Here is a 15942-nt window from a genome sequence, read left to right as displayed (position 1 = left end):
ATTTTTGGTTATTTTTTAAATAATTCATCAATGTGTAATTCGCATGTTCTTTTTAACACGATTTATTTACTTTAATTTTACATATTTAATTGCATTACGGGATTTAATTAATGTTTTATTTTGTTTGGTAAATTTTGTATTATTTTACTTGCAGTTTTATGTTTATTAGTGTTTATATGTTTATGTTTATTATTTAATATGTTTTTAGTTAGTGCTTTATTTTGATTTGATTTTGATTTATTTTTAATTTTACATTATAATTTAATTTTAATTTAATTTTAATTTGCTTTTACTTTACAATTCTTTTTTATTTTATATTTGAATGCTGACATTAATTTTAAGTCAGTATATTATTTGTATTTGCTTTTTAATTTGACATTTTTATTATTTATTACATTTTAAGTGTTTTATTTAGTTTTTTTATTATTATTTTTTATTTAACTTTTTTATTTAATTAATCTCTAGTAAGTTGTTTATTTTTATTTGCATTTATTTTATATATATATATATATTTTTTTTTTTTAAATATAATTTTTAAAATAATATATAATAATTTAATTAGACTTTTTTATGATTTAATTCATTATTGCCGTTCCTTTAACTCACAAACCCCAATTTTTGAGAAACGCTGGCTTAAAGCATCAATAAAATAGTCAACCCATGAACCCGTAAAGCTGTCTCACTGTGTGTGTCTGTGTGTGTCTGTGTGTGTCTGTGTGTGTCTGTGTGTGTCTGTGTGTCCTCGACAGCAACTGGAGGAGAAGAGTGAGGATGAAGAGGATAAAGAGTGTTTGAAACAGGCCATCACAGCCTTACTGAACCTGCAGAGCAGCATGGAGCGCATCTGTTCCAAGAGCCTCGCCAAGAGACGCCTCAGGTACACACACACACACACAAACTCACACACATACACACACACAAACTCACACACTCACATATACACAGACACATAATCTCACACGCATACATACACACGCATACACAGAATCTCACACGCATACATACACATACACACTTACTCACACACACATGCACACACACTCACACACACACATACTCACACACTCTCTCACACACACACACACTCACTCTTACACGCGCACACACACACTCACTCTTACTCGCGCACACACACACTCACTCTCTCTTGCTCTCTCTCACACACACTCACTCTTACTCTCACACACACACTCACTCTTACACACACACACACACACTCACTCTTACTCACACACGCACTCTTACACACACACACACACACACACACACACACACACACACACACACACACACTCACTCACTCACTCACTCACTCTCTCTTACTCACTCACACACTCACTCTTACTCTCACACACACACTCACTCTTACTCGCGCACACACACACACACACACACACACACACACTAACTCACACACACACACACACACATTCAGTCACTCACACACACACACACACACTGGTCTCCACCCATCAGCCCCTCGTGTGTTTCCCCCTGACCCTGAAATAGCCAGTGATCGTGACGGGGGAGTGTGTGTGCGTGTGTGTGTGTGTTGCGTCAGGGTTTGGGCGGCTCTGCTATTGTTGTTCTCAGAGAGAGAATGAGGAGGAAAGTGGCCCTTCATCTGCTGAGGGACTCGGGAATCATGAGGATCTGACGCGTTCATGTCCCGTTGATCGTGTTTTGCCGCTTTTATGCGTTCGCGTATGTGGAAAGGATGGCTGCTCTTACGGTACGTGTGTTTCTGGAGAAATAAACACTCTTGCTGTTCACTTCTGTGCGACACAACTAGAACAAAGAATCGATCGACTGCGTCGTGATTGAGTTGCAGTCGCCATCATCATCATCTGAGATGTTTCATGTTGTTGAAAAGTTGGGTAACTCGTTACATAAGGTTTCATTAGTAACATAAACTAACCATGAAAAATACTTCAAAAGCATTTATTAATGTTAGTTATTGTTAATCTCATCATTTACTAATGCATTATTGAAATCATATGTTGTTTCTGTTAATATTATTTGGGCTGACATAAACTAACAGTTGTACTAACGTTAACACAGATTAATAAATACTGTAACAAATGTGTTGCTCATTGTTTGTTGAACAATGTTAACTAATGGGACCATAATGTTAAGTGTTACTAAAGTTGATTTAGTTAAGCTGAATTGTACAATAAGGTCCTGTGAGTTAATGTTAGTTAATCCATTAACAACGAGCGATCCATTTTTTACAGGTTTTATTAGTCTTTGTTTTATGTTAGTTAATAATAAAAACAGCTGTATAGTTCATGTTAGCTCAGGTTTATTCAATAATAACTTTTGATTTCAGTAATGTATTAGTCAATTAACATTCACTAAGATTAATCAATGCTTTAGAATTATTTTTCATTGTTAGTTCATGGTAACTAACGTTAACAAATGAAACCTTTATATGAAGTGTGACTGAAGACTCGTGATTTTTCCAACGATAACTTTAGTTTCAAAGTCGAGTGATTTCAATGTAAACAAAGTCGTTTCACAGACTATCAAATGTCTGAATGTGTTTAATATGTTTAAAGTGTGTGGAAGGTAAAGGCTCGTTCACACTAAGGACAATAGCAGCGTCGACATCACAGTTATAAAGATGTGATATGGAATCTCATGATAGAGCTGATGAATGATAAAAACACAGACAGCCAATAAGAATCCATCATGATTCAAGCATTTAAAGGTGCAGTAAGCAATTTCTGAGAAACTGTTGATATTTGAAATCACCAAAACAAACACGCCCCTACCCAACAGGACCACACCCCTAACTTTATAGCCCTGCCCCAAATTCACAAACATGTTATGCAACACAGGCTCCTCCCCTATCATAGTGGACACGCCCCTTACTGCTGATTGGATGTAAGTGTTTTTTGGTGCTCTGTCTGTTCCACTCCCGGCGTTTCTCCGAAATCACTTACTGCACCTTTAAATGCTCGACCTTTATAAAGCAGGATGGATTCTGATTGGCTGTCAGTGTTTTCATCTGTTGTATTTTTATCGTTTTACGATTTCTGAGAAACTCAGTTGATATTTGAAATCACCAAAACAAACACAGCCCTACCCAACAGGAACACACCCCTTAGTTTATAGCCCCGCCCCAAATTCAAAAACACGCTATGCAACACAGGCTCCTCCCCCCTAATGAGTGGACACGCCCCTTACTGCTGATTGGCTATAAGTGTGCTTTGTTGCTCGGTCTGTTCCACTCCCAGCGTTTCTCAGAAATTGCTTACTGCACCTTTAATGCGACAGACGACAAAATTAGAATAAACAACGCTGTCATCCTCAGGTGTGGACGCTGATATAGTTATGATTATTGTTCTTGGTATGAACAGGCCGTAATAGTGCAGTGTCGCTCGTCCGCAGTGTGAGGTGCTCTTCAGTGAGAGAGAGAGAGAGTCTGCTGTCTCAACACTCCTGAATCTGCTCTGACGTGACGCGCGTGTGCTCGCGTCCTCACAAAAACATTCAGAAGTAAGCTCTTCACTCTAAAGAGAGTCTTTCACTAGTCCCTCCGTCTTCAACTCATTCATTCCCTCCATCCTGTGATTCGTAACACCCGAAAATCTGAAAATCAGACTCCTATAAGAACGTCTTCTGGTAGAACAGTCAATCTGATGGTGTAGAAGTTTGTCTCTTTCAGGTCCTGGAGGGCTGTTCATCTTATTACTATTCAAAGTCTTGATGTTGTTTTTAGACTCTACTAGAACAGGTTTTCCTGATTGAATGTTGATTATTTTCCTCATATTCTCCATTGTTGCGGCTCCTCTCTTCCCAGTCTGTCAGTAACGCTCTGTTTACTTCCTGTCTCTATGAAGCCCCTCCTTCTGAAAAGCACACTGTGCTCTGATTGGTCGGCTGGAGCAGTGTTTTGTGATTGGTCGAGCGCTTTGAGTGTGTTTGGGAAATGCCCCGCCCCTTTCCATAACCGCCAGTTTAACACACTACTAACTAACTCAACCAGACCCCGCCCCTTTATTCTGCGTATGAATTATTATAATGAGGAATATTGTGACGTGTTCGTTCCCGGAAGAAACTCAAGACTACAATGGAGGCGTTTCAGGAGTTCAGAAACACTGATATAGAGAAGAACTCCCGCTGGAGGGACTTTTGAAGCTGATTGGAGATTTAAATCTTGTTATTTAGATGTGTACGGTTACGAGGAACTCCAGGACTTGGTTTAGTCCTCACTGGTGTCGTGTGAAGAGCTGATTTATCTCCCTTCCCTACTGTTTACGTCAGCTTAAGTGTGATATTTTAATGTCTTTCATTACATTCTCCTTAATTAGGTATTGACACTTTCACGAATCGATTTGATTTGATTCTGATTGATTGATTGAACAATCTCTCTGAACTAAAGCTTTAAACTGAACCCTGTCTTTACTATAATATTGATGTAATCAAACATTCTTTCAATAATGAAGAGCAGATTAAGTAAAATATAATTAATGTAAAATAGTGCATTTATTTATCAAAATGCTCCTCGCTAGTTATTTTTCTAGCTAACTATCAAGTTTATGCTATTTTATTTGGTAAATAATGTTACGCTGTTTTACTCTGAACAATTATATTTCAGTAAGTCGTTCTGTCTCTTTCAACATTCCTTCTGATGTTCATTGATGTTTATTTGCTGCTGTAACTAGTAGTAAAGAAGAAGAGATGATCGGCACACATTAAAGAGAGTCAAAACTATATTTACTGTTGGAATTTTGTCTTAAAACTGACTGAATTTTAAAGCTGAGACTTTGTTTCATTACATAAAAAGCACCGTGTGATTATTGGGTGATACAAATAATGTTTTTGTTCACACATCAAATGAAATAAGCAGACTAAAAGGTACATTTTGGGATTTGAGAATCGAGATCATCATTTACATTACATTTACATTTAGTCATTCAGCAGACGCTTTTATCCAAAGCGACTTACAACTGAGGACTAAAGACAAGTCAAGTCATCGTGAAGAGGCAAAAACAACACAAGAAGTGCTCAAAATACAAAGTTCAGGCATTGCTCAGAGTAGCATAAGCCAGACAAGGAAGGATTTAAAGGAAAAAATACAAATATTTTTTTTTACAAACAGCAACCCTTTTTAAGACGCGGCTGTTATTCAAAATAGGAACGCGTCTAATTAAAATACAGATTTTTTGTGAAATTAAAAATATACAGAGAATCGAATATAGCACTACATACTGGTAAATAGTAAACTGAGCAACAGAAGAACTGGATATTAAGAAAAAAACACTTACGCGCTCTTCTCGTCTTCACAGACTGACCGCTTGTCCTGGTCTTCTCCTAAACCTCCTCTAGTTTATATCTTCTCCTAAACCTCTAGTTTATATCTTCTCCTAAACCTCCTCTAGTTTATATCTTCTCCTAAACCTCTAGTTTATATCTTCTCCTAAACCTCCTCTAGTTTATATCTTCTCCTAAACCTCCTCTAGTTTATATCTTCTCCTAAACCTCCTCTAGTTTATATCTTCTCCTAAATCTCCTCTAGTTTATATCTTCTCCTAAATCTCCTCTAGTTTATATCTTCTCCTAAATCTCCTCTAGTTTATATCTTCTCCTAAATCTCCTCTAGTTTATATCTTCTCCTAAACCTCCTCTAGTTTATATCTTCTCCTAAACCTCCTCTAGTTTATATCTTCTCCTAAACCTCCTCTAGTTTATATCTTCTCCTAAACCTCCTCTAGTTTATATCTTCTCCTAAATCTCCTCTAGTTTATATCTTCTCCTAAATCTCCTCTAGTTTATATCTTCTCCTAAACCTCCTCTAGTTTATATCTTCTCCTAAACCTCCTCTAGTTTATATCTTCTCCTAAACCTCCTCTAGTTTATATCTTCTCCTAAACCTCCTCTAGTTTATATCTTCTCCTAAACCTCCTCTAGTTTATATCTTCTCCTAAATCTCCTCTAGTTTATATCTTCTCCTAAATCTCCTCTAGTTTATATCTTCTCCTAAACCTCCTCTAGTTTATATCTTCTCCTAAACCTCTAGTTTATATCTTCTCCTAAACCTCTAGTTTATATCTTCTCCTAAACCTCTAGTTTATATCTTCTCCTAAACCTCCTCTAGTTTATATCTTCTCCTAAACCTCCTCTAGTTTATATCTTCTCCTAAACCTCCTCTAGTTTATATCTTCTCCTAAATCTCCTCTAGTTTATATCTTCTCCTAAATCTCCTCTAGTTTATATCTTCTCCTAAATCTCCTCTAGTTTATATCTTCTCCTAAATCTCCTCTAGTTTATATCTTCTCCTAAACCTCCTCTAGTTTATATCTTCTCCTAAACCTCCTCTAGTTTATATCTTCTCCTAAACCTCCTCTAGTTTATATCTTCTCCTAAACCTCCTCTAGTTTATATCTTCTCCTAAACCTCCTCTAGTTTATATCTTCTCCTAAACCTCCTCTAGTTTATATCTTCTCCTAAACCTCCTCTAGTTTATATCTTCTCCTAAACCTCCTCTAGTTTATATCTTCTCCTAAATCTCCTCTAGTTTATATCTTCTCCTAAACCTCCTCTAGTTTATATCTTCTCATAAACCTCTAGTTTATATCTTCTCCTAAACCTCTAGTTTATATCTTCTCCTAAACCTCTAGTTTATATCTTCTCCTAAACCTCCTCTAGTTTATATCTTCTCCTAAACCTCCTCTAGTTTATATCTTCTCCTAAACCTCCTCTAGTTTATATCTTCTCCTAAATCTCCTCTAGTTTATATCTTCTCCTAAATCTCCTCTAGTTTATATCTTCTCCTAATCCTCCTCTAGTTTATATCTTCTCCTAAATCTCCTCTAGTTTATATCTTCTCCTAAACCTCCTCTAGTTTATATCTTCTCCTAAACCTCCTCTAGTTTATATCTTCTCCTAAATCTCCTCTAGTTTATATCTTCTCCTAAACCTCTAGTTTATATCTTCTCCTAAACCTCCTCTAGTTTATATCTTCTCCTAAACCTCCTCTAGTTTATATCTTCTCCTAAATCTCCTCTAGTTTATATCTTCTCCTAAACCTCCTCTAGTTTATATGTGTTTTTACAGATGCTGTCCCCGTCCTTGCAATTAGCACAGCAAAAGCAAATATCCCGAAAATGGGAGAAATCAAAACTAGCTGTTGGACAGCGTTTTACTTAAGTGCAATAAAATACAAACTGAAAAAACAACAACATCCAAATGAAAATCAGGTGAAGTCGATTAATCAGTATTGTGATTTGATATCAACATTGTCTCCCCGCTGTTCTTTCACCCAGCGAGTCGGCGTGCCGCTTCTACAGTCAGCAGATGAAGGGCAAACATCTAGCCATCAAGAAGATGAATGAGATCCAGAGGAACATCGACGGCTGGGAGGGCAAAGACATCGGCCAGTGCTGTAATGAGTTCATCATGGAGGGAACGCTCACACGGGTGGGCGCCAAACACGAGCGCCACATATTCCTTTTCGATGGACTGATGATCTGCTGCAAGTCCAACCATGGCCAGCCTCGTCTACCGGGGGCCAGTGTGGCCGAGTACCGTCTGAAGGAGAAGTTCTTCATGAGGAAGGTGGGTACTGATCGGCACATATGTATTTTTTGACTGCCGGTGCCGATATAAAAGTTTGAGGCATTAATGTGGTTAATATGCGTTAATAAGTACTAATAAACAGCAAATATCATAGTTTTATGCAAGGAACTAATAAATAGTGAGAATTGGACCCTAAACTAAAGTTTGACCAAACATTTTATATTTTATACAATATATATACATATTGCAAAATATTTTGTACTATAAAATCAAGGCCAAATGTATAAGCATGTTGTGTTCCAAATTTGAAGTTGATATCACAAAAATTGAGGTTCTTGTGAGATTTTGTGTAGGCACTGTATCAAAACTAGGCACCTGGTGACATCCGCATTAGATTCAAATTTTATTGTGCATTCACCTTTCACAATTTAATACATTTCTGTCTGAATTTTTGTTCTGTTTGGCTGATACGAGTCGGAAGCGGTCTTTTATTTTGACAGCGTCTGAGGGCCTGAGAGTTTTTCTGTTTGGCCAATATGTGCCAAAAGCAGACTTTTTTTGACAGTGCCAGGTCTTTTATTTTGACATAATTGTTGGAAGCAGACTTTTATTTTGACAGCGCCTGAGCTCAGATGCACAGGGGCTCCCATTCTCACTCTGTCTTCATTAGTTTACCCTTGTTGTTTAACAGTTCTGTCTAAAAGATTGGACAGAATATTTAACCAACTGATGAAGAAAGTGAACAGTATTGCATTTGCCTTTCTATTATTAGTAACGGAAAACCAAATGGTATAATCATTTTTTATATTCATCCTGTGAAAAACATTGCATTACCATGGAAATGCTAATTTAAAACCTTTTTGCAGGCTCCTCCCCCTAGTGGTCGGTGTCATGTTTCATAATACTACATTTTATAATCTTGACAAAGCACATATAATTGGAAAGGTCTGAGATTCAGGATTCCATATTTGAGTATTATTTTGTGATATAAGTCAAAATTAAAGTTTACTTCCGACATGTATCAGCTAAACAGAAAAGCTCTCAGGACCTCAGACACTGTCAAAATAAAAGTCATGGCACCGTCAAAATAAAAGTCTGCTTTTGGCACATATTGGCCAAAGAAAAAAATATCAGAGCCTCAGACAATGTCAAAATAAAAGTCCTGGCACTGTCAAAATAAAAGTCTTACATGTATCGGCCAAACAGAAAAACTCTCAGGCGCTCAGACTCTGTCAAAATAAAAGTCTGCTTCTAACGAATACAAGTCAAGCAAAAAAACTCTCAGGCGCTCAGATACTGTCAAAATAAAAGTTTACTTCCGACATTTATCGGCCAAACAGAAAAACACTCAGGTGTTCAGACGCTGTCAAAATAAAAGTCCTGGCACTGTCAAAATAAAAGTCTGATTCTGACACATTTAGGCCAAACAGAAAAAATCTCTGGTACTGTCAAAATAAAAGTCTGCTTTTAACACATATTGGCGAAACAGAAAAACATTCAGGCGGTGTCAAAATAAAAGTCTGCTTCTGACACATATCGGCCAAACTAAAAAACTCTCAGGCGCTGTCACAATAAAAGTCTGCTTTTAACACATATTGGTCAAACAGAAAAACTCTCAGGGGGTGTCAAAATAAAAGTCTGCTTCTGACAAATATCAATCAAGCTTAAAAAGTCGCAGGCACTCGGATACTGTCAAAATAAAAGTTTACTTCCAACATTTATCGGCCAAGCAGAAACTCTCAGGCGCTCAGACTCTTGTCAAAATAAAAGTCTGCTTCCAACACGTTTCAGTCAAACCTTAAAACTTATTGGCTGATGCGATGATTAAAAAATGCTGAATATCGGTCGACTGTGACTGATAGAGTCCTGGATCTAAACGTCCACATGTTCTCCAACAGGTCCAGATCAATGACAAGGACGATAAGGAGGGCGAGTACCGGCACGCCTTCGAGATCATCCTGAAGGACGGGAACAGCGTGGTGTTTTCCGCCAAATCTGCAGAGGAGAAGAACGGCTGGATGGCGGCGCTGATCTCGCTGCAGTATCGCTCCACGCTCGAGCGCATGCTGGACACGGCCATGTTGCAGGAGGAGAAGGAGGAGCAGATGAGACTCCCCGGAGCCGAGGTCTACCGCTTCGCACAACCAGACTCCGAGGAGAACGTCGTGTTCGAGGAGAACGTCCAGTCCAAATCCGGCATTCCCATCATCAAAGCGGGAACGGTGCTGAAGCTCATCGAGAGGTTGACCTTCCACATGTACGCTGGTGAGTGACGTTCATACGACTGGTTAGTTTTTAAAAATGCGTTTCTCACCTGCGTTTATTTGATAAAAAATACACTTTTTTTTTTTTTAAACGGTGAAATATTATTCTAATGTAAATCAGCTGTTTTCTATGTGAATATATAGTAAAGTGTAATTTATTCCTGTGATCAAAGCTGAATTTTCAGCATCATTACTCCAGTCTTCAGTGTCACATGATCCTTCAGAAATCACTATAATATGATGATTTGATGCTCAAGAAACATTTATGATTATTATCAATGTTGAAAACAGTTCATATTTTTGTGGAAACTGTGAAAATTTTATTTTTCAGGATTATTTGATGAATAGAAAGTTCAAAAGAACAGCATTTATTTGAAACAGAATAATTTGTAACAATATAAATGTCTTTACTGTCACTTTTGATTAATTTAATGTTTCCTTGCTGAGTATATTATTTTATTTTTTTATCTTACTGACCCCAAACTTTTGAGTGGTAGTGTATCACGATTTCCACAAAATATTTATTTTTATGTTAATTTAATAATTTTAGTTTAATAGCTATATTTTGCAACATTTTTAAAGTAAAAAGTTATATCTAGTTAATGCACTGTGTGAACTAACATGAAGTAAAAATAAGCGATTGTATTTTTATTAATTAACATTAGATTAGTAAATGCTGTAAAAAATATATTGCTCATGGTTAGTTTATGTTAAAGGGGTGATGAACTGAGAAATCAAATTTTCCTTGAGCTTTTGACATCTAAGAGGTCACCATATTATAAGAATATCCTGTAAGTTTCAGAACTGAAAACGTCATTTTTAGTCCAATAAATGCTTTTATTGACACCAGGCTCAGCAAACGACTCGTTTTTCAAACTGGGGAACTATGACGTCAAAGAGGATAGAACACCACCCCCGCAGAAGAAGATCAACGCCTACTTCAACACGGCCGGTTTAGCCCCGCCCACCGATTCGCGCATTACACGCATAGCTAAATAACATAGGCCTACCTCGTGATGACGAACCGGATCGAGCTACCGAGCAGTAAACATGCCGTTTACTAAATATTGTGCAGCGCCTGGTTGTGGAAGAAGACAGTCGCTGCATAAGCTTCCTCTGGATTCCAATAGGAATGCATGGTTAAAATGTATTTTTAATGAGGTTCCAGCTGATGTGGGTAAAACATTGTCCGTTTGTTCGCTTCATTTCGCCGAGGACTGTTTTGTAAACAAGACACAGGTCGAGACAGGATTTGCAGACCGATTAAGATTGAAAAACGGTGCTGTGCCTTCTATATTGGATCCGACAGGAACGGTGCAACACACTTATGCGAGTAAAATTTCTATAAAAACATTAAAGATAGCCTACATTAGAAGTAGCATAAACAATTAACAATAACTTACCACGCTGTCACAGGCTGAAGTATTGTATTTGAGGTGTTGTTGGTTCATTGTCCTGCGATTCGGGATCGGACTCTGGGTCGAACATGTATGGGCGAATCATTCCGGTTGCCATTTTACAACATTGGAAGTTTTCAAAACAATTTCCCCCTCGTGCACTGACGAGTGAGTTGAAACTCATTATTATGCAAAACTGTTATCCACTCACAGCAGTGGGCGTTTACTTCAAGTCTTCAATGCGAGACGCCCATAAAAACCGAGCGTTTTTGAGCTAGGCTCAAAACTAGGGTAAAAAATAGCCTATTACTTATTCATTTTGATGTTTTTGAATGTAAAAACCAAGCGAACGTCATAAGTTGACCTCAGACAACAATATAATTTTTTTTAAAAAGCCAGTTCATGACCCCTTTAACTAATGCATTAAGTAATGTTTTACAAATTACACATTATTGTAAAGTGTTACGCTGATGTTTTTTGTCTTTGAAGAACCAGCATTCACTCGGTCTTGGAAAACCTGGATATACAAAAGTCATAAAATTAATGAAATCTAAAAACGGCATGAGCTTTTTAACAATGAATATACATTTTGTTTGTGATGTTGAGCTCTGAAATATTTAATTAGGTAGAAGTTGCAAGTAAAAATCCTTCTCCAGTAAATCACAAACAACTGAAAAAGTCTTGCTGCTTTTGAATATTAGAATATTGAATATCTATAATATAATAACTCAGTTTGACCCAAACTAGCACTGATATTGGGTTCTGTGTGTTTTTGCGTGATGTTATGTGTTCTTTCACGGCTGGATTTTGTGCAGTTAGTCGTGACTCCACCGTACAGGGTGTTTACCAGCCACCGCTAATGCGCATTACTGATTTATTTCACAACCTCGAGTCTCGACAACAACAGCTCCATCACAGTGAGCGCGGAGACACTGAACACATCGCCTTCCTCAGCATCTGTACATATCTGGGCTCGTTTACGTCACGGATCTGTGTGTGACGACCTGCTTTGTTGAGCTGATAATAACACAACTAGCGCTGATAAGAGGGAAAAACAACGGTTATTCTTGAACAAAGCACAAGTTCAGCTCCGTTTGTGCAATGTCCTTCCTGTGTGTGTGTGTGTGTGTGTGTGAGAGAGAGAGAGAGAGAGAGAGAGAGAGAGAGTGTGTTTGTGTTTGTGTAAGAGAAAGTGTGTGTGTGTGTGTTTGTGTAAGAGAGAGTGTGTGTGTTTGTGTAAGAGTGTGTGTAAGTGTGTGTGTGTGTGTGTGTGTAAGAGAGTGTGTATGTGTGTGTGTGTGTGTGTGTTTGTGTAAGAGAGAGTGTTTGTGTGTGAGAGAGAGAGAGAGTGTGTGTGTGTGTGTGTGTGTGTGTGTTTGTTTGTGTAAGAGAGAGTGTTTGTGTGAGAGAGAGAGAGAGTGTGTGTGTGTGTGTGTGTGAGAGAGAGAGAGAGAATGTGCGTGTGTGTTTGTGTAAGAGAGTTTGTGTGTGTGAGAGAGAGAGAGAGAGAGTGTGTGTGTGTGTGTGTGTGTGTGTGTGTGTGTGTGTGTGTGTGTGTGTGTGTGTTTGTGTGTGTGCGTGTGCGTGTGTGTGTTTGTTTGACGAACCGCTGCTCTATTAATAGACTCATTAACATTTTGTTACTGTTCTGCCTTCATGAGCTTGAGTGATTTGGGTCGAGTTGATCAGCTGTTTAGATTTTATCACACACACACACACACACACACACACACACACACACACACACACACACACACACACACACACACACACACACACACACACACACTCTCTCTCTCTCACACACAAACACACACACTCTCTCTTACACAAACACTCTCTCTCTCTCTCTTACTCAAACACAGACACGCACACACACTCTCTCTTACACACACACACACACTCTCTCTCTCTCTTTCTTACACAAACACAGACACACACACACTCTCTTACACAAACAAACACTATCTCTCTCTTACACAAACACACACACTCTCTCTCTCTTTCTTACACAAACACAGACACACACACACACTCTCTCTTACACAAACACTCTCTCTCTCTCTCTGTCTCTCTCTTTCTTACACAAACACAGACACACACACACACTCTCTCTTACACAAACACTCTCTCTCTCTCTCTCTCTCTCTCTTACTCAAACACAGACACACACACACTCTCTCTTACACAAACACAGACACACACACAAACATTCTCTCTCTCTCTCTCTCTCTCTCTTACTCAAACACAGACACACACACACACACACTCTCTCTTACAGAAACAAACACTCTCTCTCTCTCTTACTCAAACACAGACACACACACACTTTCTCTCTCTCTCTCTCTCTCTCTCTCTCTCTCTCTCTCTTACTCAAACACAGACACACACACACACACACTCTCTCACACAAACACACACTCTCTCTCTCTTTCTTACTCAAACACAGACACACACACACACACACTCTCTCTCTCTCTCTCTCTCTCTCTCTCTCTTACTCAAACACAGACACACACACACTCTCTCTTACACAAACACAGACACACACACACACTCTCTCTCTCTCTCTTACTCAAACACAGACACACACACACAAACACTCTCTCACACAAACAAACACTCTCTCTTACTCAAACACAGACACACACACACACTCTCTCTTACACAAACACACACTCTCTCTCTCTTACTCAAACACACACACACACACACACACACACTCTCTCTCTTACACAAACACACACACACTCTCTCTCTCTCTTACTCAAACACAGACACACACACACTCTCTTACACAAACACACTCTGTCTCTCTCTCTCTCTCTCACACACAAACACAGACACACACACACTCTCTCTTACACAAACAAACACTCTCTCTCATACTCAAACACAGACACACACACACACACACACACACTCTCTCTTACACAAACACAGACACACACACACACACTCTCTCTCTCTCTCTCTCTCTCTCTTACTCAAACACAGACACACACACACACTCTCTCTCTCTTACTCAAACACAGACACACACACACACACACTCTCTCTCTCTCTTACTCAAACACAGACACACACACACACACACTCTCTCTCTCTCTCTCTCTCTCTCTCTCTTACTCAAACACAGACACACACACTCTCTCTCTCTCTTACTCAAACACAGACACACAAACACACACTCTCTCTCTCTTTCTTACTCAAACACAGACACACACACACACACACACACACTCTCTCTCTCTCTCTTACACAAACACAGACACACACACACACTCTCTCTCTCTCTCTTACTCAAACACAGACACACACACACAAACACTCTCTCACACAAACACACACTCTCTCTTACTCAAACACAGACACACACACACACACTCTCTCTTACACAAACACACACTCTCTCTCTCTTACTCAAACACACACACACACACACACACACACACACACACACGCTCTCTCTTACACAAACACACACACACTCTCTCTCTCTCTTACTCAAACACAGACACACACACAATCTCTTACACAAACACACTCTGTCTCTCTCTCTCTCTCTCTCTCTCTCACACAAACACAGACACACACACACTCTCTCTTACACAAACACACTCTCTCTCTCTCTCTTACTCAAACACAGACACACAAACACACTCTCTCTCTCTCTCTTTTACACAAACACACACTCTCTCTCTCTCTCTCTTACACAAACACAGACACACAAACACACTCTCTCTCTCTCTTACACAAACACAGACACACACACACACTCTCTCTCTCTCTTACACAAACACACACACACTCTCTCTCTCTCTCTTACACAAACAGACACACACTCTCTCTCTCTCTTACACAAACACACACACACTCTCTCTCTCTCTTACACAAACACACACACTCTCTCTCTCTCTTACACAAACACACACACTCTCTCTCTCTCTTACACAAACACACACACACCGACCGCGGTTTATCTGCACATGATCAGCTAGGTTTGGGTTAGACGGGTGAATCTAAACCTGTCAACAACAAACAGAACAACAGAAGTGTCTAGAGAGGATACTACACTACAAGTTCAATTAAACTATCAAAATATGAGGAAAGTATTTTAGATTTTTCAAATATGAGGGAAAATCAAAACTCTAAATTTGCTTATGGTGTTTATCTGAAAAAAATATTTAGCAAAAAAGGCAAACTACAGGTGCAGGTTTTATTTTAACGCACAGAAGAAGAAAAAACATACATTGACTGCAACATAATCAGTTATTAATATTTAATTTGTTCTCTCTTATTTTAGCATGTGTTTATAATTTCTTTATATGACAGCCTGGTCAAAAATGATGTATGTATAAATTATAAATTGATTGATTTATAAACAACGCTATAATTTATATACAATTATATATAAATTGTATATATAATTATAATTATATATAGATTTATGAACTATATATTATATATATATATATATATATATATATATATATAATTTTTATTTTTATTTTTTTTTTTTAATGATGAGTAGGATCACATCTACCCCCAAAATTGTTGTTAGTGTAATGTGAAAAAAATCATAACTCTTTGTGCGTCATGGTAGTTTAAAAATGGTCTTTGCAGTAAAGATAATTACTGTTGCTGTGTCTGAAATCACATACTGTATAGTAAGTATGAAAAAAAAGTATGTTCTATATAATATTAGTATTAATGTAATCCAGAAGTACTACTATATTGTAGAGACATATTCTGTT

At 38.1% G+C, this 15942-nt stretch overlaps 1 protein-coding gene across 2 annotated transcripts in view; it reads left to right on the top strand.

Annotated features, from left to right (window-relative positions):
* The window catches only part of sos1 (son of sevenless homolog 1 (Drosophila)), a 76656-nt gene that overhangs the window by 31976 nt on the left and 28738 nt on the right, over positions 1-15942 (top strand). For both annotated transcript variants that reach the window (XM_077229803.1, XM_077229804.1), the window contains exons 9-11: positions 750-877; positions 7272-7563; positions 9423-9789. In XM_077229803.1, the coding sequence (XP_077085918.1) occupies positions 750-877; positions 7272-7563; positions 9423-9789 (787 nt within the window). The remainder of the gene's footprint in view (positions 1-749; positions 878-7271; positions 7564-9422; positions 9790-15942) is intronic.

Source organism: Siphateles boraxobius, unplaced genomic scaffold (genome assembly GCF_051911475.1).
Source record: "Siphateles boraxobius isolate OS27281-9 unplaced genomic scaffold, OSU_SipBor_1 135, whole genome shotgun sequence".
Classification (NCBI taxonomy): domain Eukaryota; kingdom Metazoa; phylum Chordata; class Actinopteri; order Cypriniformes; family Leuciscidae; genus Siphateles; species Siphateles boraxobius.
The sequence above is the reverse complement of the archived record's forward strand: the minus strand, read 5'-3'. Positions and strand labels throughout refer to the sequence as shown.